The sequence below is a fragment of the Curcuma longa genome, chromosome 3, assembly GCF_044706935.1.
Source record: "Curcuma longa cultivar G26 ecotype Majalengka, Jawa Barat chromosome 3, ITB_CL_G26_1.1, whole genome shotgun sequence".
Classification (NCBI taxonomy): Eukaryota; Viridiplantae; Streptophyta; class Magnoliopsida; order Zingiberales; family Zingiberaceae; genus Curcuma; species Curcuma longa.
Genome location: NC_133863.1, coordinates 3,200,650 through 3,225,164, shown reverse-complemented (window position 1 = coordinate 3,225,164; position 24,515 = coordinate 3,200,650). Strand labels below are relative to the sequence as shown.

The following is a 24,515-nucleotide window of genomic DNA, read 5'->3' as shown; positions in this document are numbered from 1 at the left end:
TATACTTTCATCTCCAAAAGTGTGTCGCATCATTTGCTTAATTAAATCCTATCTCATCGTTGAATTTTAGGGTTCGTATCAGAGCCTTTTTGCCAAAGGTTAAAGGGACATTGAGGATAAACACAGTGAAGCTAATAAAGGGTACAGGATCTACTAATTAATCATCATTTGGTCTCCACTTAATTGGGCTTTTAATTTAAGAGATAGTGAGGCATATTCCCCATCCATATCATCACTCCATCAATTGATATATAAAATAAATATTAATGGTCAACTTTTTTTGCTCGACACTTGCAAGAAGATACTCGATCGAAAAGTGTGGCATCATGTGTACTTTCATCACAAGCTAGGGAAGGTGAATAAGTACTGCATTTGATGTCAAATTAACCTATAAATCGAGGACTAAATGTGTTTTAGAGATCATGGGAGGAGATTAGTGCTACTTAAAGAGTAATAATGGGAGTTGTTGTGAGATTCGTGGGGTTGCATTGCATATTGCAAATTGTTATAGATTAATACCGAAAGTAATTAAAGTGTATATATATATATATATATATATATATATATATATATATATATATGATAATTCAACTAGTTGCAAACAGAAATTAAGCTTTTTTTAGAAATTTAAACTCTTAGCGTTTTGGTTTCGTTTGTCATTAAATTAAACGATTATATATTTTTTAAAAACTTTATTATATGTTTAATGAATGAATAAATAAATAAATCAAAAGAGGAGGGCCCAACTCAAATATGCCTGCCTGGTTGTCTATCTAATCCAGAATCTTACTTTTCTATTCATTACTAATCGTGAATGAAATAGATTAACTTGTAGGTCAAAGCGGCCCCTTGTTGTCTACCTACTATATAAGAGTAGGGACATCGCTATTAGTATCCCAATTGGATAAGATATTTCATACTCATATATATATATATATATATATATATATATATATATGAAACCAAATATAACATACTATTCAATAGAAATTCAGGAAAAAATATAATAATTACTCCCATTAATCAAACAAAAGCCACAACATCCTCTGTTTCTCCATTTCTTGGCCAACACCGGGCAAGCACCCTGTACGACAAGAAATTTAATTTTGTGGCCTGGGACAGCGTTTGCTCCGAGAGATACACTGAATTAAGGATTTGCAATTGGAAATTTGCAGTGGCTCAACGTTTTAATTAATTATTACAAAAGGTGATCATGTTCATCCAGACCGATAATGTTCATCTAATACCAACCCTAAATAAATAAATAAATAAATCCTAGTTAGTTTCATTAACTATCCCTGGGTAACCGATCTGGTCCCACAGAAAATTTTCATCGATTTGGAGCAAAAATTCTTACAAATACACTCCCCATTTGGAGAAAAATTCTTACAAATACACCATAGCCTACCGTGGCATCATTGCCCCGGGGACATCTGAATAACCACCCTAAATGTCAAAGGTGGCATCATTGCCCCGGGGACATCTAATACCCACCCTATTATGCAAAGGTGGAATCCGCCACCTTAGCGGCCTCACACGGTCGGCCCCATGACCATCTGTGAGGAGTAAATCGAGAGACTACAGTTGGTCACAACACAGGAAGGTATTGCTTGTCTTCGTCAGGATTCGAACTCTTGCCCTCTTCTGCAAGTCTGCTGCATCGTAACCAACTCAGCTATGCCCCGGGAGCATCTAATACCCACCCTAAGACTTTATGAAGGGAGATTATTGACGTCAGATAGAATAATGATTATTTTATAAATAATATTGATTTCGTTGATCCAACTGTGAATATCAGAAATTAATCTTCTAAAATTTATTAATTCAAAAAAATATCAAGAGACAAAGAAATAAATATCACTGTTAAAAATATTATTAAAATATATTTTTTTAAATATCAACAAATAAAATATTTATGTAGATCCAAAACTTAATTTGTAAGGAAAGAAAAGAAATTTTAATAGAAAAAAAATCTGACATGAAATCTTAAAAATCTTAAATAGATTTAAATCTTTAAATATAAAAAAAAATTAAAATTATTCTAAATTTTAAAAATTATTAAAAATATTTAAAAAATCTTCGAATATTTTTACATCGATAAATTAAGAATTTAAAATTTACTTTATTTTTATAAATTTATACCAATTTGATTATGTCCGTTTTTTAAAGCACTCTACTCTTTATTTAATTAAGTAGCGGCGGCAGGTGGTTTTGGGTCCTCATTCATCATGGAGTGTTGGAGTAGTGCTGTAGTGATTAAGGGGTAATTTTCTTTTCTTTTCTATTCTTTTTCTGTGAAACGAGCACTAACTGCTCTTTGGTGGATGCATGTGTTTCTTGGTAAGCAGCGACCTTCTGCTTAGAGGAATTTGCAAAGTGTTTTAGGTTGTCCATAATTTGTGTTCATAACTACGTACTATCACGACTTACCCCAGCTCATCATCATCATATATGATCTGTATAAATATAATTATTAGCCAGCAAACATTAAACCCAGTCAATGATCTATTTTAATTTGGCCAATCAAATATGACATGCCATGTGGCTTCCAGTAATGCATTCCCAACAGGAAAGTCTAAAAAAATCATCTTGACTTTATTTTTTTAAAGATATATAGTCGATGTTATTGTTGTTTCTTTGGCCAAAGAAGTCAAGTCTTGCCAGAATAATTATATTATTATGTGCTTAGCAATGGAGCCAAGTGAGTTTATTCCGATCCACATCACATTCGCATTATAGTTTTGGTAATCATTCTATCGAGATTCCACATGTTTCATTTAAACAAGGTTTGATAGCATATCGTCACAAATCAATTTTCGATTTTTAATATACTTATTTACATGTTTACTTAGGTGGAATTACGCATGGATTTTTTTTTTTAATTCTTATTTATTTAGACAGAGATACCGACCCTACCTAACATATAGGATAAATTTTAATTATTGTTATTGTATTTATTTAGATAGAAATAAAAATAAAAATTTAAATTATTTTCACTTTAGTTATTTGGGCGAAAATTAAGATAATTTTTTTTTAAATTTTCAAAAGAACGTTCTATATTTATTGTTAATCAAAAGATATCCTTTGATATTGTGTATAATTATTTAAATATTTTTTAATATGATTATTTCTTATCTAAACTTTAATTTCTGAATCAATTTAAATTCAGAGTTGAATTTATGTTGTAATAATTGTAAAATCGTAGTGACTACAACATGACTATTTTTGAATATATTTGCGATATAACAGTTATGATTTCATAACTGTTACAATATAAATTTATGTTCATATTATAATAAATATGATTTTATAATGATTATAATATGAATTTTTATTCACATTGTAATGATTATGAAATCATATTTGTTATCATGTATCTAACTGATTAAAAATTTAAATAAAAAATAATAATATTAAAAAATATATTTTAAATAAATATATAAGGTAGAAAGTGAGAGGAGGAAATAAATATAAGACGCCACTATTTGAAAAATTCCCCCTATTTACTTCCTCAAGTTCGCGCTTCTTTTTTTTGGCTTATTTTCCACTTAAGTAAACACAGGATTTGTTTCGTTCAGTGGAGAAAAAAGCTGGCTCATCTTCGTGATTTTGCCTTCTTGGTTACGTTTCTCTCCAACCGCTTCTCTTTACTTCTTCTTCCACTCGTCCATAGTCCATACCCGAGAGAGAGAATGATTACAACGTAGAGTATTTGTTTAATCTCACCTCAAAGGAGAGGAGGAATCCACCTCTGTACTCGCCGCCCATAGCCCACCATGTCCTCCTCCCCGTCGCCGACCTCCTCCCCCAGCGCGCCTCCACCGGTCGCTCCCGCGGCCCCACCCCCATCCACCCTTACAGCGCCTCCCCCTGCCACTAATGCAGCCCCGCCTCCAGCTACCCCCGCCACGCCTCCCCCACCCACACCTCCTCCAACCACACCTGCGGCCCCGCCCCGGTCCACCCCATCCGCCCCTCCCCCAACGACCCCCGCTTCCTCACCTCCGGCATCCCCGCCTCCACCCGACAACCCGTCCCAGCCCCCTCCCTCTACCTCGCCCTCCCCCTCCATACCATCCGCCTCGTCGCCTCCCCCGCCGACGGCCTCATCCGTTTCGCCCCCGTCTCCACCCTCTTCACATTCTCCACCGCCGCCTCAAGTGCCATCTACCAGGTTGCCGCCGTCTCCCTCTTCGCTTTCTGCATCTCCGTCAAGCTCTAGTTCAATCTCGACACCTGTTGTCGTCGTGGTAGCGGTTGGCGGGGTTGCGATCCTCTTGCTGCTTAGCTTCCTATGCGTTTTTTGTTGGAGAAAGAAGCGCAGCGCGCCGCCGCCGTCGCCTCGTTACTATGGAGCTTCACCGCCGCCTCCAATGACAGGGAAAGGTTAGATCCATTTTCTCTTGTTGATTTTCTCAGGAAAATTGATTTTTTTCCCCCTCCGCATAGATTCATTACTTATATCTGATGTATGTTTCCCCCCTTACCTTTTCCGTTATTTCGATGTGCACTTTGTTACTTTCCAACTGCACAAATGGTTCATCCGTGTAATTCTCATGGAAATACACCGCATGAAATAACCAACAAATTGAAGGTTCTTTATCTTACGAGTAGTATGCTTCGCCGGTCAGGGAGATTGGTGAGTTGCTTTGAATGATGCTGTCAAAAAGATCGATGTTCTGTGAAGACAAACCTTGCATTCTACTTCCTTCACGTCAGTAGAATTGTTATAGACTAGTTGCAGGCTTGCAGCAGAGTTCAATTGGATATGGCATCCGCAATTCACTGTTTTGTCTAGTTGCGTAACTAATATTTACATTCAAACACGTTCATCAATCAGCAACAAATATTTTTGCCACTTCTTTGAAAGAAGATTGTTGTGATCGTATTCTTTGCTGTTCCATTTTATGCTTTGGTTTGGACATTATGTTTTTAGTATTTCAATGAATTGCTAGACACTCCAATTGTCAAATTATATCTTATCAAATCAACCGTGAGAGATGTTTTCAGATGAAAGCTATGGTGAATATTGGCAACAGAATGCTCCTCCAGCTGCTAATGTTGTGAAAATTCCTCCTGGACCATTACCTCCTCCTCCATTCGCTTTGCGTCCACCACACTCTCCAAATCATCTGCCTCCAGTCACTATGATAAGTAGCAGTGGAGGTTCTGGGTCCAATTATTCTGCTCCTGAGACTCCACTACCGCCACGATCTCCTGGTGTTGCCCTTGGATTCTCAAAAAGCACTTTTACTTATGAAGAACTGGCTATAGCAACAAATGGTTTCTCTGATGCTAATCTCCTCGGGCAAGGTGGTTTTGGTTACGTACATAGAGGAGTACTTTCAAATGGCAAGGAAGTTGCAGTGAAGCAATTGAAAACAGGAAGTGGACAGGGTGAACGTGAATTCCAGGCAGAGGTTGAGATCATCAGCCGTGTGCATCACAAGCATCTCGTTTCATTGGTTGGATACTGCATTGCAGGAGGAGAGAGGCTGCTTGTTTATGAATATGTTCCTAATAATACATTGGAGTTCCACTTGCATGGTAAGGCATTATGCCATTCTTGATTATTACTGGCTCAAGATTTTGTACCTTGTATCAATTTTAGCTTTCTTACTTTCTTTGCTTCTAATTCTTAACCTTCACTTCTTTAATCAAACATGCATTGAAGTTGGGTTCCAGCCATATATTCAAGCTATATAATGAGCTGATATTAAAAAACTTAGACAACAATTTAACAGAAATGTTTCCTTCTGAATTGTTTGAATAAGCCGATCTTCATCCAGGTCTTGATATCATTGGAGATTTTGTTTTGTTATTTTGCAGAAGAGGCATTATTTTAAGATAATTGAATGGATACTTTCTGAGAGTAGTTCTGTTGCAGGGAGAGGCCGACCAACCATGGAATGGTCTACACGATTGAAAATTGCTTTGGGTTCTGCTAAGGGATTGGCATATCTTCACGAAGACTGTGAGTTATTTTGCTATTTTGTATGTTACAATTGTTTTAAATGTTCATCCTCAATGTAGAATTGATTTACTCTTTTGTATCAATCCTTACAAGGATTAGTCTGGTGTGCAGGTCACCCTAAGATTATTCACCGTGATATTAAGGCATCCAACATTCTCCTTGATTATAAGTTTGTGGCAAAGGTAAACAAATCTACTGCATCAGATAATACCATAAAGTTTAGACAAAAATATAATATATGGTTTATTAAACTTCAAAAAAGAATATTTCTTCTGCTTTGACATGTAAGCTTCCTGATGTGCTAAACATGCCAACATGGATCTTTAGAATTGTTATTAAAATATTATGTGAAAATTCACATATGAACTGAAGAATGATTTATTTTTTAGTTGAATAATCTATAGATTATTTTGCAATAGGAGCAATTGTAGTACGTGAAACAGTATATCTTATGGTACTTTGTACTTGAAATTTGTTCGACTTAGAAGTCGGATCACTTGGATGAATGATGAATAATGAATGGAAGAGTTGGCTTGGCCTGAACTGGTTGGCCTTTTGGAGGCTGAAAATTGGGTATATCAGAAAAAAGGAACTGAAAAATGCTATTTTAAAACTGAAAAATGAAAGGTTTGTACTGAAATGTGCATTAAGCTTTTAAAAGGCAGTCCAGTGCACGAAACTCTCGCCAGTACGGGTCTCGGAGAAGGGTTGGACCACATTGAGTCTATTATATGCAGCCTTATTTTGCATTTTGCAAAAGGCTATTTCTACGACTCGAACTCATGATCTCAAGATCACGTGGAAGTAGTTTTAATGTTACGTCAAGGCTCCCCTTCACTTTACCGTGCACTAAGCTTTAGTTAATGAAAAAAAGATAAATCTTTCTTTGTTTCACATCCTTCGGAAGTTCAATCAGACATATTGGGTTGACTTCAGTGCTTTTTGCAGAAACCTCCCTATCAGCCAGCAGTTTTGCTGTAGCATGTTTTCTAATAACGTATTTTAGTTAGTTAACCATTATGTTTGCTAAATTTGTACACATTTCATGTTTTTCAGGTTGCAGATTTTGGGCTTGCAAAGTTTGCTTCTGATAATAACACCCATGTTTCCACGAGAGTCATGGGAACGTTTGGGTAAACTTCATACTTGTCATTACACTTCAACATGTACTTTTGACATTAGATCTAATGAGGCAATTACTATTAATTGTAACACTTGTCTAGGTTAGTGACCTGTGTTTTCCATTGCATCATTTCTTTTCATCCATTTAGCGAGCAGGAATCTTTTGGGACCTAAATGCTTTGTCGAGTTCCCACGGCTTTAATTTCTTTCACATCAATTTAACCTGTGGACACTGCTTTGTTGTAGTTATCTGGCACCTGAATATGCATCTTCAGGCAAACTGACAGATAAATCAGATGTGTTCTCGTTTGGTGTAATGCTTCTAGAGCTAATCACAGGACGCCGTCCTGTTGATCAATCCCAAACTTACATTGATGATAGTTTGGTTGATTGGGTTAGTATGTATATTTGCATTAATGTTTTATCTTGTTCTGGTCATCTCTTTGCACCTTACCTTTGCTGTTGTTTCTTGTAACTTCAGGCAAGGCCATTGCTTACTCAAGCTCTTGAAGATGGCAACTATGATGATGCTCTTGTTGATCCTAAGTTGGGAATGAACTATAACCCTGATGAGATGGCCCGCATGATTGCCTGTGCTGCTGCATGTGTTCGTCACTCAGCACGTCGACGGCCAAGAATGAGTCAGGTTCTGCCTCTATCTTTAACTGTTTTTTTCTTAAGTACCATCTTCAATTTGTGGCTTGCATCCGGTGTTTGCATTCTGCATAGTCATGATTCGTGTTACCTCTGTCACTCACTGCAATGTTGTCGACCCTTCACTAACACCACTGAATGTAATCTATAGGTTGTCCGTGCTTTAGAAGGTGATGTATCTCTTGATGACTTAAACGACGGCGTTAGGCTCGGTCACAGCAGGTTTCACAGTTCATACGGCAGCTCTGATTACGATTCCAATCAGCACAAGAATATGAAGTTCAGAAAAATGGCAATGACCACTGAAGAATTCGCTAGCAGCGAGTACAGTGCACCAACCAGTGAATACGGTCACATTCGATCGGCTTCAAGCAGTGAAGGTCAACAAACACAAGAAATTGAGATGGAAAATAAGAGAGGCAGCTACTATGGTTTCGGCAGCAATTTGTGAGAACCTCCTGCATCAATTCTAGTGCAAATCCCAGCCTTGTTCTACGGCTGAGAAAACCAAATTCATCTTCTGGACAGCTTTTAACAGGTTTTCTTAAATGTTCATTTCGCTGGCTCAATAAATGACTAATAGCTTGATTCTTTTGTGATGTATATGTATTTCTTATCAAATGCTGAAATGAAATGTATTTTTTCAACAGTTAATTGATTGCTGATATAAAGAATGCGAGATTTGTATTTTATCAAATGAGTTGTAGGATTAAGAAATGTCTATTGCAATAATACATTAATTAATACTAAAATAAAACAGAGGGATGCCTCTAGTTTTTTGTTCTTATCATGTGTCACAGACTTAAATATCGATGCGACTAATGGGCAAAACTAAAGCATCCCCAACGAGAGCACCAGAGAGATGGGCAATATGATTAACGGCCACGAAAGAGTCTCTACCATTTTCCTGTCAGGCTTGTTGAAGCCCGGGCAGCCTCCATGACATAAAGGCATTACCAGCAAACGAGTCAATATGCGAATAAGTTTGATAGAAAATTCCTTAAACATCAAGAATGCTATTTCCAAACAAAAGGAGCTTATTCTGAAGTTTAAAAATATTATTACAATCATTAAACAACAGGGGGACTGCTGACAACAAGGGCATCAAGCATACTCTAAGAAATCAAATATTGTTCTTTAGGATAGCCAAATTAATTACCAGATCATTGGTTGGCATCAGTGAAAAACCTTCTTTTCCTCTCTTTCAGTTTTGGTCAAATCCACTTGGTCTCATTTTGACGACAGAATTTGTGCTGCCATATCGGCTACACTGCTCACAAATAGGTGCAGGCATTTCGGGAAAACCTTATAGGTTTGCTTTTGCTCGAATCAACGACAAGTGGACACGAAATGTGCTTATGGTGCTTCACCCTCACCAGTTTCCCAATCACATAACCCCGTGAGATGACTTCAAAGTCCAGAGTTAAGGGGACAGCACCACCGGTGCTGGTTAAAGCCATGCCGGCTCCTGCACCATACAATGGTACCTTTTCTCCATGCAAGACGACTGAAACTGTCCTGTGACTCTTTCTAGGCTGGTAATATTTCTGCAACTGCAATCAGAAAAAAAAAACGTGAGAATTAGCTAGCTCCTCCAAGACCTATAGTTGTTCAAACTATAATTACCAACATTTGAAGCATATCTTCTCTGTGGCCGGACATAAAATAGGGAAGGGAAGATTTAGTTTGGGTCTCATATATAATTTGACCATTGTACTTCAGCAACGAGAAGGCTTACAAAGATTATAATAAGCGACAAAAATGGTTGCGTTCATCATGGCTTAAAGATTCTGTACTGTCCCAGTTCGAGTTCTTCATAATGCAGTTTGAAGAATAGATAGTACTGCATTGCATATGATCAGATACAACATTCAATGAGAAACTTACCTCGCCGGTAGCAATTGTGATTTCTGAAAATTTGAGACGGATTGGGCCTGAAGTGACATGAATGCCAAACATTGTAGCAGTATTGTACACACTGATCTTCACTGAACAATTGGCAGTGACCATCTTAGTTGGGACACCAGTCATGTCGGTACCCTCTCCAGCATAAAAGTCATCCATCGACAAGCTCTGGTTTAAGAGGAGAGTTTAATGGAATGTTAAATCACGCAGCAGATTCAGAGTTGTGAAAGTCTTTAACACATAACAATAGAACTTGCACAATACCTAGTTACCTACACGAGCATCAGAATTTGCTAGGGCATGCCCTAAATAAAATGATAATTGACAACCACGATAGAAATTAGACATTCCTAGCTAACGCAAGGCAATATTGCCCAGAAAATCTTACATCCCAACATCAAACAAATAATTGGCAATTCAGAAGGAAAGGAAAAATTTTAGATTCACAAGCTGTAATCTTTTTTGCAGTAACCATTAATGGATACATACAAAAAATACTCCCAAATAAAGTAATATAGCATATCTTCAAATTATAGGAACATGAAGTGCAACAACAATACAATTTAACATAATAATCTTTAAAGAAGCATACCTTGACAACAACTTCTGGTTTATATGGCCGAGCTGCTCCCCAAATGATAAGAGAGAAGAGGGTAAACAAGAGGATGAAGCTTACAAGGCCCAGAATAATCTGACAGCGGCGTGTCAACCCCTTGTCGTCGTCGAGGTCCGCATAGGATCCTTCTTCCTGGATCACATTGCACTCAGGCCACCCCTTGTCGTTTACTCTCTTCCGGTAGCCTTTCCGGCCCGAGGAGGACCGGAAGGGCCCGGAAAATCGGCTCGCCGAAGAGGTCCGCGAGTGGCGCCCAAACGAAGGGTGCGACGGCGACTCCATGGGGCTATTAAAAACAGGCGTCGCCTGCATCGACGACGACTTGTCGCCATCGTGCGAGTCCCGCGACGGGCTCTGGACGTAGTAGGCCTGCCTCTTCGGCGACCGAGGCGGGGAGGACGGGGCTAAGCTCGTAACATCGGACTCCGACTTGGTGTGCATCATCTTACTCTACTCGATTTCGCAAATAGCTTGAAAAACTGTCAAATTTTCAGCATAAATCCTTAAGCCAATTGAAGCAAACTACCACGAAAACCATAAATCTCCAAACCTTTCCTGAGAAAGAAACCGTAAGATCAGGGAACCTGGATTTCTTGCAACATTTCAGCAATTAACCATCGGCAACATTATGAGTTCCACGCAAAGATTCGAGCTTTGCTTCGGACGCGAAGCCATGGGATTGAAAAAGGAAAGCTGAGCTCGCACTACGCTACCAAAGAGCGAACCGAACTAATGAAGGACAAGAGGTCACAACCTCCCACGGGATCCGCTGTCTACCGTCGATTACAAACCTCGAAAATAATGCAAACCTAAAACGGAACTACCCAGGAGCGATCACATTTATGTCATTTAAAAGTTGTTGGCACGTAATCATTTAAACCCGATTCCTGTTTGGCGTGAAATAGGCAAGTTGTTAACACGCAGTTGCGTAGCTAAGATTCTGAGAATAGTCTCGTGAGTGGGGAATTGGAAGTGTCGGCAGAGTGCTGTTACCTTTGCCTTTGGAGGTTGATGAATGATTATACAAATATTGGAACAGCACTCTGCCACCACAACCACAGTCCTTGTCTGTTGAAATGTCTCACCATGTCTAAGAAAACACTTGTTTATACTAAGTATCACAAATCCATCAAAATTAGAAAACTGACTCATCAGCTTGATATACCTAATCATTGGCCAAAATGCTTAAGCCTAAATTGATGGTAGTTCACTCATGCAGACTTTATAAACCCCCTCATTAGCTACAATTTCCATTTGAGATTAAACTAGTAGTCATGCATACAGCTAGCTATGCATTAAATTAATTGGTAATGAGGCACCTACAGATAGTTAAAAGGGAGAGAGCAAGAGCCAAGATGATACAGCAAGCAATTTTTTTTTTAAGAAAACAATTAAGATTGATTTGCATGTTAATGGAAACATGATTTACGTACACATTATGGGCAATAAATTTCATGCAATGAAATGTGGCAATTCGCATTAACATAATTATACAACATGCTCTAGTTGCAGAAATTAATCAAAAAACATGTACGAGATTTTAAGCCCGAGTAAGAAAACAAAAACACACATGTCAGCATCTTAATTGGATTAGATTATTATATGCATAGAGGTTCATTCTCCTTTGAGATGCAGCTGGATTCTGCACTGACTGAACGTCACATGTAACAATCTTTGTTTTTTTTTGTTAATGAATATGTGGAAATTTTTATTTAAACATATATATATATATATTCAACTCAGCTTATTTTTGAATGCGCAAGCTTAACAAATGCATTTATATTTTATTAGGCCACAAAACCACCTAATGAACTTGATTTTTGTCCCCTAAGTCCAATTCAATATGCAAAAAAATGCAAGTTCCAACCTCATCATGAGACAAGATTGATCAAACATGAAATCCAACAGGTAACTTGTCGACAACAGGAAGCCAAAGAACAACTACACCACCGGCAGCTGCTGCAATTAGGCCCTCTTGTTCTTCCTCCTGCCTGAAGGTGCAGGAGATGTAGCAGGAGGGATGCGTCGAGGAAGCAGTCCTCGTATGATCGCTAAGAAGGCAAACACCATGAATGGAGCATAAAATTGAATCACTCTATCTGATGCTTTCCCTGAACCCAGCAACTCTCCCATTATGGCAGCCTAAAAAACGATCACAAAGTTCTTAATCACAACATTACTGTAAATGTTTGTGCAAGAAACAATCAAGAAGCTCGATCAATTCACATTCCACACGGGTTTTCTATGAGTCACCGATCCAGAATAATGTGAAGAAGTTGAGACATTGGACCGGATAAAAATACAACTTTTTCCAAGTCTGTAGCAAGGAAAGTAGTATTGCTGCGAATTTTAGGGTTTAGGGCATAAAGAGGATGCCGAATACCATGGTCGTGGCGACGTTGACGCCCGCCATGAGGGAAGTGGTGGCAACCCAGGGGCGGCGGGCGATGATGCCGTAGACATTGGCCACAGAGAGGGGCCAGAGGAAAGCGATCTCCAGCCATACGAGGCCAGTGAAGAAACCGGGCTTCTCGGCCATCAAATAGTCGCCGTACTCTTCGGCGTACCACCGCTTTAGCTTCAACGAGCAGCGTCGGGTAGAGCGAATCGGGGAGGCATATCTGTGCGTCGAACAATGGCGCCGTCACAGCAAGCACGACGGAGAAGACCACCACCACGGCGTCAACGAGCGCCGATATCAAACCCATTTCGGCTGTGTCAACCTTTCGCGTTCTCCAGAGTTCCATCAGACATTTTTAGTGTGAAATGGGCCGGACCGCGGGCACCTCTTCCCGGCCCAGCATATTCATGTATGTATAATTTAATATATAAAATTTAACATATAACTAAATTTGAACATGGCTAAGGTAATTGATACAAGCTACTAATAATGTGACCATAGTGTTTCGATGGCTTTGTATCAGAATGGCAGTCTGATTTACATATATTTGATTTAAGTGATGTATGCAGATTGTATTGTGCTAATTGTTTGGGATGCAAATTGTATAATAGCATGTATCGATCACACAATTATAACAACAAAATCGACATGCACGCCATAAAATTATACATAATAAACATTGTTACAGAGATAATTTTAGCTCTAAATCTAATGCTGAATCGGAGTCTCGGCCTTTAGAACTAGTTGAGTAATGTTGAAGCTGCTGGTCCTGTCGCATGTTATTCGTCTGCATGCATTAATTATATATATAAATATATATATTGATTAGTTAGCAAAATACAAGGTGAAATGTATGCATTTTGTGAAAAATTTGATACCTCATTGTCTTGTTTGTTGATGAACAACATTGCATGACTATTTGAATCGTTCAAGGACCTACTGTATATATATTTTTCTTTTAAATAGTTATGAATATATACGATAGACAGACAGGCTTAGAGAGAGACATACACACCATTTTGCTGCACCAGAAAAGTGTTCACCATATGTGATTTCTGTAGAACCTTCAAGTCCAATAATCTAAACAATATGCAATTGAAGCATTTTATTTAAATTAAAAAATCCGGTGTTCAAATTCAACTAAGATAAGAAAGATTAAACTGAGCACTAGCTCTGAACACACACATCTAAGAAATTAGTATGTAAGATTTAAGAATGAATTTTGAAACTATCAAAAACAATTATATAGCATGAATCTTTTAATTTGAGAATTTTTTCAAGACTTTCTTGAAACTCAAAAAAACTGTGAACCTTGTTTTCATTGATCACTATCGCGGAAAAATATCCAAACTCTTCTAATATTTGTTGAGAAAACCTAGGCCATACTGTAGAGCTATGGACATGCTTTAATCCATTTTACAGTGAAGATCATTAAGAAAAGAGAAAGAAAGGAAAAGGTATAAAGCAACTATATGCTTAATGAAGATGAATATGCTCATACCATAAAGCTAGGATGAACTCCAAAGACAGAAGATGATGTGGAAGGCGATGATGAATCAGGATATGGAAATTGTCCTCTCAGATCCTGCTTAAATTGCATGCTTATATATATGGAACAATTAAACGTCAATTAAAGAACATAAAAAAGACCTGCATGCATGCATGGATAGATCTACATAAACCATGCAATTGTAATAGATTGAGATCGGTAATTAATCTATATTAACCATCATCTCATTTTGGAGTCTAATCTTCTCCAATTGAGCCACCCCAAGTCCTCTCTGAGGCTGCCTAATTTGCTTCGCTGATGAGCTCTTCTTCCCTTTCTTTGACTGCCCAACGTAGCTCCTCATCTCTCTCTCTCTTTCTCTCTTCTTCGAGGTAGTTTAAGGAGCAATAATCCTGATTAAGGGAGATGAAGGATGAGGAGGACTTCTTTTTAATTAATTAGAAGTTCCCACTACGTACAAGGCAATTATTGCAAGAGTGGAAGCCATTCCAATGAAGTTGTGTGATATCTTATTCTCGATGTGCATTCTTTAATTAGTTATACTTGAAGAAAATGTTTTTGGTTTGGGCCCTAAATTAAAACTTGATGTTTTATCATTATCTACCAATGATCTTAATGTAACACTTAAATATTCCTCACCTAGATATCAAATAGATTCTTCTAACTTTTTTCAAAAGATGTAATTTTACATTGGATGATTTCTTCAATAATGATGGACAACTAATTTGATAATATGGACTTGGTATAAATGTTAAATCCACGTAAATATGATCATCCTATATATTTAAGTATAGTAGTTTACTATAATGTATTATTTAAGTGAACGTTTACAACTTTATTACTTCTTGTTAATTACTAAAATTTAGTTGATGAATTGGCTTTTTATGTTCAACTTGGTCTAAATTAACTGGACCAACCTACTCTGGCTCATAAAAAAAATCTAAGACAACCAAGAGAATAATTCAATTTAATATAGACTGTAAACTTGGAGGGCTGAGAACAAATATATATATAATAGATCAAACTATAGGCCAACATGATTCTTATCTTAAAAGTTTTCAATATCTTAAGATTAAATTCATTTGCCAAAGATAGACCAACATGACTCCTATCTTAAAAAGTTACAAAAAGATTTAACTATTGTTCGGCAAATAGTAATTTAAATGCCATAAGATCCATGCTTCTCAAGAGATGCACTTAAACAATTCAAAAAATAAGCTAGTTGAAGTAGATGGCCATATCGAACAAACAATAGAATATAGTATCAAGAAGTTTCCTTTGCAGCTCCATTGTGATGAAGGGAATATTAGGTGTACCACCTTTGAGGGAACTGCTAGCTAGAACTAATTAATCAACATGAGCTGGCAGCTAGGTTTAATTAAGACAAATAGGCATTAAAAAAAAAAGATTGCCAAAATTTTTGTCCTAACTTTAACCTAGGTTTATCGGATTAGTTGGTTATGTTTGCTTGTTAAGTATTTGCTAACTATAATTTTGAATTTATTAAAAAATAGTTAGCATCATTTGGTCCACGGGTGGAAAAGAAATTTGGATTATAACATGTTTGATCATTATTGCATAATGTTCAGTATGAAACATGGAACTAGCCAGCTAGATGTTCATGATTAGATGGCATGAGCTGGATAGGAAATATGGAAGATCTAATCAAGATTACACTCACATGGATTAATTTGCAGTGAATATTAATAAATTAATTAAGGTATTGCACTTAATTCCAACTCAATTGAAATCTCATCGATCTCTGAAGGATCGATGATGGCCATGGTGCAGCGCCAAGATTCAGGACCACCACCCTCTTAACGAGAAGATCCCCTTCCTCCAAGATCTTCCAAGGCCCAAAAATCTTACCTTTCGAAGAAGCTCTGTCATAATTGTTTACTGAAACATTTTATTTTGTACCATATATTCCTACGAAGAATCACTAGAAATCTCGACGAACATGGGTATAGATATCCAAATCGACAATATAATATTAAACAAGTTTAATCATTCAGTCTGGATTTGCATATTATCTTCGTACGAAGTGGATCAGTATTATATGAGGAAAAAACTGAACAAACTTTTAATTCTTTTGATTTGCGTCTTAACTTATTAGTTCATCTTTAACGTTCGACTGCCCGTTGCCCCGCCACTGGCGGTGGGACCGAGCTGGGCGCGGCAGCTTTGCGTATTTTGTCGGGTCACGCTCGGGGAGAGTACGAGCAACCGCGATCGCGCACCCCGATGTGAGAGCCGATCCCTGAATCCAGTGTCGCATCGCAACATCAGAGGAATCAAGTAGACCAACTCCACTACTCCGCGTGGTCGACCAACCATGTCCCAGCTAATCACAACGCTTCCTTTCCTGCGCCGTGGGCCCGTAACGCACGTGATTTGGCGGAGGTGAAGCCACCTCAGCAGAAGTCACGCATTTGATCAAACAGCTGGTCGACGACGCAGCATCGACCCTCCTCGCTTAATTTGTTTGCTTCAGCTCGTCTTCTAAATCCTCCGAATTTATCTTCAAAATTCTGAAGGAAAATGCGACTCGTCATGATTATCAAAAGCGGCGATTGTCCTTCGCGATGAGTTCTCCGAGGGAAACAGTGAACCTGTAAAATTTGAAGCGAGCAAACAGTGGAGCAGGGAAAATATTCCTATTTTCGCATATTTTGAAGCAATCCGAGAAGATAAATCCAAAGAAACTTTCCTCCTCAATGTTCTCAAAACCGGAAATCAATGAGCAAAGATCAATTCTCACAAGTGTTTCAGTTAAACTGAGATAAATTTGGCCAGATTAAAAATTTGAAAATTCATCCATGGAGACCTACAAGTACTGCAGCAAACAAGGACGCCTGTCGGCAGAGTTCAGAAGCCGATGCTGCATTAACTTGGTTTACAGAAGAAACAAATAAGTAAAACTTTGATTCTGGATCTCCTTCCAGTTAATATTGTCCCCTCACCCACAAGCAAACAGGCCCTCTCTCATTGACGCCACCATGTACATCCCCTAATAAATAACCCATATAATCCCATTTAATAGCTCTGGTTCCATCATATCCTGTCACAGTGTTCAGTGATCAAGTAGGTCCTGATTCCCAATACTATATTTCAGTGCTTGGAACAAATCATTCTTGAGAATATAATCCAGCTATAAGCATCTTTATCCATCAGTGCGAAGCGTGTTTATTGCATAAAACACTTGATGCCTTGGTCCCTCTTCATGGAAAGATTTTGCGTATCCCTAGCAAAAGATTACAAAAAATAATAAGAAAAAAGGGACATCTAACCATTTGTTCAGCAATAGCAAAGTTCTCCGCTCCCCAGTTCAATCCAATGTGCCATCACATCCGCTGCACACGCAGAGTCAGCATGCTGTTCTAAGATTTAAAAAATGTCATTCAAAGAATCAAGGCAATCCAATGACTCGGCCAGAAGCAGAAGATGAAATAAACTGATTCTTGTTCCCAGAATTACATTTTGATCGGTTTGGTATCTTTCGGGAACACTCACCAAGCTTGAAAACTCATGCTACAGAGGAGAGGTCCCCACTGATGGTGCTTCACGGTAAAGCTGCCTGAGAGTCAGATTTCAACATGCATGTCTAATGCTGAAAGATAAAGAAAGCCTGCATGAAAGTGATCCAACAATAGCACGAGTAACATAGAATTTCTTCAAGTAACTTTTAAATGAACAGTCAAATAAATCAATCTGCCAAAGCCTCTTTGGAAGCAAAAGAATAGGACACACACATTTCAGAGACCATAACTTGTTTTCTTGCTAAACATGCCAGGCCATAAAGGTCATTCATTGACTTGCTAGTTGTGCTCCATTGGATGAATGCAAACTCAGGGACTGCACAAGTGACAATTTGACAGGCAGTGACTTTCTCTGAGCAGTGACTGCTATTGAATTGGGAGCTCATTCGAGAAGGACATCTTTCAAATATATAACATAAGGGACCACCATAGGTATCCATATGGGACTAATGGAAGTCGAACGACTTAGTTACACCACACCACCTTTAGGTGCATCATGATTAGTACATACAACTATAACTCTTTTACTATATTGAAATTAAGGTGGAATATAAAATGACATATCACTTGAGCTATAGATATCATTTTCATGTATAAACATAATGAATTGCTACACTTGTCCATCCGAACTAGGATATAATCCTAACTTCAACAAATGGCAACCTATAGCAAGAGAAGCACGATGACAATTTATCATATGGATTATAGACAACCAAGTAACTTGCCACAAACATAGCCAATAGAAGCAGTCAACTCACATCATATACAATTCATCTACTATTGTCAAAGGCTAGAGCTAGTCTCGAGAAGATCATACTTCGATGGATCTCAAATATGAATTTGAAAAAGTAATAAAAAGAATAATTGGAAAAATGGATCATGAAGAGTGGAAGAAGCAAGCAAACACTTACATAATCATTAGACAGAAGAGATGTACACTTAACAGAGAAAGCATGACTCCGACAAGGTCATAGAGAGCTTAGCCAACAACAAAGTCTTAGTCGATATTAAATTCCAAACCACAGATATAACAGATGTAAAACATTTGTTAATCAAAACCCTTAACTTCTGACTCAAGAAGAACCTCTCAGCTATGGTACGAAATTAAAGCTCCTTAGTTCCGGTTCTTGCACTTCTCCATGGCCCTTGGAGCTGTACGAGAATAATAATATTTCATTGAGAACACATATGATGCCATAATGAATTAGAAACAGTAAAAAATTGGATTCCTTTTTGGTCAAATATTTGGAAATTATATATTTTGGCATTATGTAGATGACCAGAACTCACCGAGTCCAATTGCATCAGAACCCTTCATGATCCTCAATCTTCTGCAGGAGTCAGTGAACATCCTGGAATAGAAATAGGCCAACAATGCAAAATTAACCTTTCAGAATCTGACAAATTTCAGAAGCAAGAGAGGTTGGTAATCTAAAGAAACATTAATAGCTTAGCCATTACAAAAATGTCTTCAAAATACCTGAATCTCAATTTTCCAAGAGTTTCACGTGAACAAGGTAAACAACTGTAAATAGTCAACTTACTTCCATGGTACATCACCAACAAGCATCCAATCTCCATCCTTGTCTTCATAAGTAAGAACATATTCAGATCCATTTAAGAGAACCATCAACCTGCTCTCAGATAGACCATCTCTGGTTGGAATTCCCTGAGAACTGCAATGTCCTGAAATTCCCCAAAACAAGAAGTATTATTTATATGCCACAATAGCCAGAAATATCATGTCACGAGAAACATTAGACGCAGTTTATCTGATTTATCAAGATGGAGAAGCTAAAGGAGATGTCAGTGTCCAGTCAAATAAGCCATCTGCCAAATATAAATATATGGAACTGTAAACTCTATAATAGTACTAGGTAGGAGACCTTATGTATGATCATGTCTCTATGATATTCTCATTTACGGAATTCATCCATGTGTTCCATTCAGGTTACTACACATGACGATTAGGCCAAGACACTATTAACTAAAGTTGATATGTCGATTTTCTTAGTTCCATGGCCAATTACTTATGAAACAGGATGCTTGGTAATTAGAAAAACCATACCATACCAAGATGAGAGATTGAGAATGGGAAAAAGATAATGTTAGAAATATCCCAACTCAAGAATAACTAAAGGCCATAGACACTAGAGGGAAAACCATTTATTTTAATTTTGACATAATATGAAAATAGGAAATGGAGAACATTTATGAATGACCGAAGGCAAGACAAATTAATATAGCTGCTCCTTGGAAGATATAAAACAACAAAAAATTATTGGTTAGCAATAATTTAACACTTAATCTATCAGTTGCCATCCAATTGTAATAGAGTTAAATGTCCAAAACAAGTGTGTTTACCATCAAATATTTAGAAGAGATTCTAGCTATAATTAACTTGTCATATTAAATGCAAGAGCAAATCTTTAATGGAGATTTCAAATGGGAGAAAGAGCTTACCAACAGTGAAACCACTGAACATCTTTTCAAGTGCCAAAGAAAGTTCTTTGTAGTCATTATATGTTATCAAGTCAACTTTCCTAAGATAAGGAGCACCATCCATGCTAACCTTGACATAAAGACAACCCAACTCAGGTTTTCCATCCACTTCTTCTTTGTTCTTTGGTGGGTTAGTAGCCATTGTGTTCTTTCTGTAGCTCCGGATTGGTGGCCAACCAACAACCTGTGCCCTGTCACAGAACAAACTAACTGTTAGATGATTGCCACCAATCAACAGACATTTGCATTAATGTGGCATCACTCTGCACATCGTTTTCAGAAAACACATAAAAGATAATCAAATATTCCAAACCATGTAGACCAGGACAAAGCAACTACAGGGACATTCTTTCATAATTTAAACTTTGGGGTAAACAAGTTTTTCTACTAATTGGGTTCCAAAAAGTAGAATACCAATCAAGGAAAATCATGAAAGTAGAATACCAATCAAGGAAAACGATGATCAACACAAACCAAGGCAGATCATAGATGCTCGGGAAGTTGGTGTAACATTAAAAGGAAAGAGTCAAATCAAATCAGATAATTAACATAAAATGAGGCAACAAAGCATACAATACTGTTTTTTTTTTTTGTAAGTACAGCAAAGGAAAAGAAAATATCAGAACCGTATAGAAGCATAAGGGGAAGTTTTTATTTTCCAGAAACCAAAAGTTTTTCCTCTAGCAGCTAAGCGATGCAACTATAAGCTTATTTGGAACGATCAAGTTAATGGATTTGAATTTCCATTTACCATACTGTAGATCTCTGTGCTTGGTAAAAATTAGAGCTCTATTATCTCAAAATTTTTGATTTAAAATCCAATCATAAATCATGGATTTGTGCTCGACGATTCATGGAAATTCATAAAACTAAGAAGTAAGAATTCTGTTAAAAAATTATCAATAATATGTGATTGAAAAATGGAATTTCACTTCTCATTTAGAGACTAAAATCTAAACATGATGATTGATATTAAAATAACAAGACCACTTTTACTGTACCATATGGAATTGGATTCTTTTCCAACAAGAAATGATACCCAACAAACCGTAGTAGAATGATAAGCAGAAAAGGAGGAAGGAAAAAAGGAAAGAAAAAAAATCTCAGTTTACTCCACTTACTTTGCAGCAGGAGCAGTTTCACGCTGGTTTTCATCCGAATTCCCCACAGAGAGCTTCGAGTCGTGGCCGGACACCTTCGTTCCGAGATCCTTGGAGGCACTCCCTAGCACAGCCGTCTTCCCGCAGACAGCCCCATCCCCCATGGGAGAGAACAAAGCACCTCCGTTGGACATTTCCTTCTCAGATCCACCCCCACCAGCGGTTAAGCCCCACTTCTCTGCTCCCGCATCCAAGGCGTCAGTGAATCCCCTCTTCCCGCCTGTGAAGATGTTCTTAGGCGGAAGCAGCTCGAGAGTGAGGCCAACCTTGCCGTCTCGGTCGGGTGAGTCCGACCCAGGGAGGCCCAACCGAAGCTCCGTCTCCTTGAGGTTGAGAACCCCATCCTGCGAAGCGGTCGCCGCGGAGCGGCGCTCCGTGAGGGCGATGTAATCGTGCTCCAGAGGCGGTGACATCAACCTCTGCGAAGGTCACCAGCGAGCATTAGCACACAAGGAACCGAAGGAGAAGAAAAGAAGAAGACAGCAGGTGCAGGAGCAGAGAGCGAGAGAGCAAAGGAGCGACCTTTGAGAGTTTGAGTTTGGTATCTGCGTACGAGCAGAGAGAAGCTTGCCATATTTTGTCTCCATTTATTTAGATCCAGAAACATGATAATTCTTTTAGATCCCTTTTGTGTTTTTGTATTTTTAGAATTTGTACAGTCGATCTCATTTAGTGCAATAAAAATTTAGTTATTGTTTATTTGCATTAGTTTAGTTATTGTTTATTTGCTTATTAGATAATATTTATAAGGGCGTAAATTCTATTTTGTTCGAATTTATTTATTCAAACATTTATTAAACTTATTTATAAATATCTTGATGAACTAAGTTTATCTATTTTTTTATCATTAAACAAACATAAATAAGTTTTGTTTAGTACTTTGGTTATAAAATTAATCATTCGTTTAAACACTAATTTATATACTTTTAAATAAAAAGATAACTTATTTAAGTCAATTAAATTAGTCAATATTTAGATTCATACTTAAATATATAACATATTTATCATTGAATTAAAATTTAGCTACATTTTAAATAAAAATAATGAAATATAAATTTTTAATAAAGAATATATATGCGACAATATACATATTAAAATATCCAATAAAAATTAACATCATATATCAAGATAAAATACACAAAATAAATTATGACTAATATTTTAATTTTAAAAATACATTTAAAATAGCAATATATGTAATTATTAAAAATTATGACAGATGGTATGAGAGGTTTTGATAGAATTTATATGCTGTTTAGATGATTTATATGGACACTCCATGCTCTTAAAAATTAGTCAAATTATATTATAGTATAAAAAAATGTTTGGTCAAAAATAATATAAAATAGAGTAGTTAATGAAAATTATTTGAAATAACTTTAATTAATATCATCATAATAATATTAAAATAAAGAATATGAAAAATAAGATGAATATTTTCAAAAATAGGATATGATCTTGATAATAACCAAAATAAGGGCTGTTTTTATTTTGTCTTAATTTATCTAATTGTAAAAATATGAATGGTATAGAAAAAAACGAATTGCTTTGATGGAGCAATTAAAAAAACAAACAAATCGATGGCATCAATTTTTATACTTTATTGTGTTTTGTGGCGGAGTCTGCCCCCACCGACAAGTTACTGCCACTGTTTGGCGATGTCTCGCGTTAAGACAACGACACCTGTCTTCCCATTTTATTATTTTATTTTAGGGCAAACACTTAATTTCAAATAAAATAACTATAAAAGATAAAATTCAGAATAACATTATGTCATAAATTTTTTTATCTGTCTTCAAAGTTATCGTATGGCTAATTACTGGATACAGAAGTTATTTATTATGATCGATTGGAATTACAATCTAAGAATATTATTATTGATTTCAAAATCAATAAATTCTGTAGGATCGCTGGAACACGCTAGAGGGGGGTGAATAGTGTGTTGCATACTTTTCGATTTTCGCAAAACTACGAGCGCGTACAGAATACGATTGCGGAAACGTAAAAATAAAATGCAAGGTAAAGAAAAGACAAGTTTGTTTTTACTTGGTTCACAGCGCAACGCTACTACTCCAAGGCCCACAATCCTTGACCGTTTCCTCTGGGCAATCCACTAAGTCACTTGCCCCTTTTCGACAGCAAGTGTATCGAAAAAACTCAATACAAAAATCGATTACAAGCTCCGGAGTAATTGAAATACAGTATTGACTAGTTACCGAACTTTTGCTTGTGCAGTCGCTCCCCGGAGGTAGATCTCGGCGTCTCGGTGTGAAATTGAGTAGCTTGGAGCAGGTGCAGTACCGACGTCGAAGATTGAGGGCTCGGGAGTCGCGAGAACGAAGTTCGGAGGCAATGAAGGTGTTATTCTCGGCTGCTGGTCGTGACTGCCTTTTATAGTTGTCCTGAGTCGACTCAGATGCCCATCTGGGTCGACTCCAACTGACGTGGCTGATAAATCTTTATCTCTTTCGCCTGCTATCCTTCTTGAGTCGACTCCGATTGACTTTTGGGTCGACTCCAATCGCGGTGGCGTCAACGGCGATAAATTTTGACCCTGAATCGACTCAAAACCTTACCTGAGTCGACTCCAGGCCGAGTTGGCGGAAAATCGACGCGCTAACTTCCAGATTCCAGCTGACTCGGTTGGAGTCGACTCCAGAACCCATCTGAGTCGACTCCTGACCCAAAAAATCAATTTTTCGTCCGGAGTTCGTGTTCGTCTTATTTTTTCCTTCCTGCAAAAGATGTTAACTAAAATAATATGCAAATGATTAAGTTGGTTCACCGAACCAACTACGAGTCTTAACTTCGGATCTCTAGTGAGACCCTGGGTTAGACCGACGTCTAATGTTCTGCTCGGGAATGCGTCCTCACCCACTCCCCTCGGGAGAATTTACCTGATTGCCAACAGAGTCTTCTTGACTCGTTAGACTTGTGCTCAGCTCTGTCTTCGCCCTCCAGGATTTGTGCTGCAACTGATCCTCTTGATCAGCTCAGTCTTCCACTGCAACTTGGTCCTCCTGACCAAGCCTAGACTTCTGCTGCAACTTGGTCCTCCTGACTAAGCCCAGACTTCTGCTGCAGCGTGGTCCTCCTTACCAGCCCAGACTTCACCTGATGCACTTTGACTCT

The 24,515-nt window shown here is 37.7% G+C and overlaps 5 protein-coding genes across 7 annotated transcripts; 1 reads left to right on the top strand and 4 right to left on the bottom strand.

The window, feature by feature from the left end:
* The first annotated feature begins 3,776 nt into the window (after nt 1-3,776).
* Nucleotides 3,777-8,282, top strand: LOC141825230 (proline-rich receptor-like protein kinase PERK15). Its single transcript, XM_074712615.1, has 8 exons — nt 3,777-4,386; nt 5,011-5,547; nt 5,888-5,974; nt 6,086-6,156; nt 7,031-7,107; nt 7,343-7,490; nt 7,578-7,742; nt 7,902-8,282. The coding sequence occupies exons 1-8, from the start codon at nt 3,777-3,779 to the stop codon at nt 8,199-8,201; spliced, it is 1,995 nt and encodes a 664-aa protein (XP_074568716.1). The 3' UTR covers nt 8,202-8,282.
* A 442-nt stretch (nt 8,283-8,724) lies between these two features.
* LOC141824450 (uncharacterized) lies at nt 8,725-11,049 on the bottom strand. 3 transcript variants are annotated; one of them, XM_074711744.1, is made up of 4 exons: nt 10,822-11,049; nt 10,248-10,741; nt 9,638-9,823; nt 8,725-9,303 (listed from the first exon to the last, which is right to left on the bottom strand). In XM_074711744.1, the coding sequence occupies exons 2-4, from the start codon at nt 10,713-10,715 to the stop codon at nt 9,025-9,027; spliced, it is 933 nt and encodes a 310-aa protein (XP_074567845.1). In that variant the 5' UTR covers nt 10,716-10,741; nt 10,822-11,049; the 3' UTR covers nt 8,725-9,024. The 3 variants fall into 3 exon arrangements, with proteins under 3 accessions (XP_074567845.1, XP_074567846.1, XP_074567844.1); XM_074711745.1 differs by having other exon boundaries at nt 10,248-10,750; nt 10,856-11,049; XM_074711743.1 differs by having other exon boundaries at nt 10,248-10,750; nt 10,822-11,048.
* A 1,043-nt stretch (nt 11,050-12,092) lies between these two features.
* On the bottom strand, nt 12,093-13,042 carry LOC141825437 (uncharacterized). Its single transcript, XM_074712820.1, is given in 3 exon segments — nt 12,093-12,413; nt 12,655-12,852; nt 12,854-13,042. Coding segments are annotated over 3 exon segments (540 nt in total). The 5' UTR covers nt 13,019-13,042; the 3' UTR covers nt 12,093-12,236.
* Nucleotides 13,043-13,354: 312 nt separating this feature from the next.
* Nucleotides 13,355-14,525, bottom strand: LOC141823158 (uncharacterized). The gene is made up of 5 exons (XM_074710418.1): nt 14,400-14,525; nt 14,174-14,257; nt 13,688-13,752; nt 13,551-13,608; nt 13,355-13,459 (listed from the first exon to the last, which is right to left on the bottom strand). Exons 1-5 carry the CDS (start codon nt 14,523-14,525, stop codon nt 13,355-13,357), a joined length of 438 nt encoding a protein of 145 aa, XP_074566519.1.
* A 4,090-nt stretch (nt 14,526-18,615) lies between these two features.
* Nucleotides 18,616-21,929, bottom strand: LOC141823075 (auxin-responsive protein IAA17-like). The gene is made up of 6 exons (XM_074710346.1): nt 21,906-21,929; nt 21,345-21,802; nt 20,185-20,414; nt 19,266-19,407; nt 19,012-19,073; nt 18,616-18,873 (listed from the first exon to the last, which is right to left on the bottom strand). The coding sequence occupies exons 2-6, from the start codon at nt 21,794-21,796 to the stop codon at nt 18,836-18,838; spliced, it is 924 nt and encodes a 307-aa protein (XP_074566447.1). The 5' UTR covers nt 21,797-21,802; nt 21,906-21,929; the 3' UTR covers nt 18,616-18,835.
* Between the last annotated feature and the right edge of the window lie 2,586 nt (nt 21,930-24,515).

Excerpts from the sequence above, each read along its gene's own strand:
- LOC141824450 (XM_074711744.1), bottom strand. The coding sequence starts at position 10,715 with ATGATGCACACCAAGTCGGAGTCCGATGTTACGAGCTTAGCCCCGTCC. Across the intron at positions 9,824-10,247 it reads AACCAGAAGTTGTTGTCAAG|AGCTTGTCGATGGATGACTT; the intron begins GTATGCTTCTTT and ends CTCTTAAACCAG. Across the intron at positions 9,304-9,637 it reads TCACAATTGCTACCGGCGAG|TTGCAGAAATATTACCAGCC; the intron begins GTAAGTTTCTCA and ends TTCTGATTGCAG.
- LOC141823158 (XM_074710418.1), bottom strand. The coding sequence starts at position 14,525 with ATGAGGAGCTACGTTGGGCAGTCAAAGAAAGGGAAGAAGAGCTCATCA. Across the intron at positions 13,753-14,173 it reads GAGTTCATCCTAGCTTTATG|ATTATTGGACTTGAAGGTTC; the intron begins GTATGAGCATAT and ends CATATTGTTTAG. Across the intron at positions 13,460-13,550 it reads TCAACAAACAAGACAATGAG|ACGAATAACATGCGACAGGA; the intron begins GTATCAAATTTT and ends TAATGCATGCAG.
- LOC141823075 (XM_074710346.1), bottom strand. The coding sequence starts at position 21,796 with ATGTCACCGCCTCTGGAGCACGATTACATCGCCCTCACGGAGCGCCGC. Across the intron at positions 19,408-20,184 it reads GTTCAGTGGTTTCACTGTTG|GACATTGCAGTTCTCAGGGA; the intron begins GTAAGCTCTTTC and ends GGGGAATTTCAG. Across the intron at positions 18,874-19,011 it reads TTCTGATGCAATTGGACTCG|CTCCAAGGGCCATGGAGAAG; the intron begins GTGAGTTCTGGT and ends ATTCTCGTACAG.
- LOC141825230 (XM_074712615.1), top strand. The coding sequence starts at position 3,777 with ATGTCCTCCTCCCCGTCGCCGACCTCCTCCCCCAGCGCGCCTCCACCG. Across the intron at positions 5,548-5,887 it reads ATTGGAGTTCCACTTGCATG|GGAGAGGCCGACCAACCATG; the intron begins GTAAGGCATTAT and ends GTTCTGTTGCAG. Across the intron at positions 7,108-7,342 it reads AGAGTCATGGGAACGTTTGG|TTATCTGGCACCTGAATATG; the intron begins GTAAACTTCATA and ends GCTTTGTTGTAG.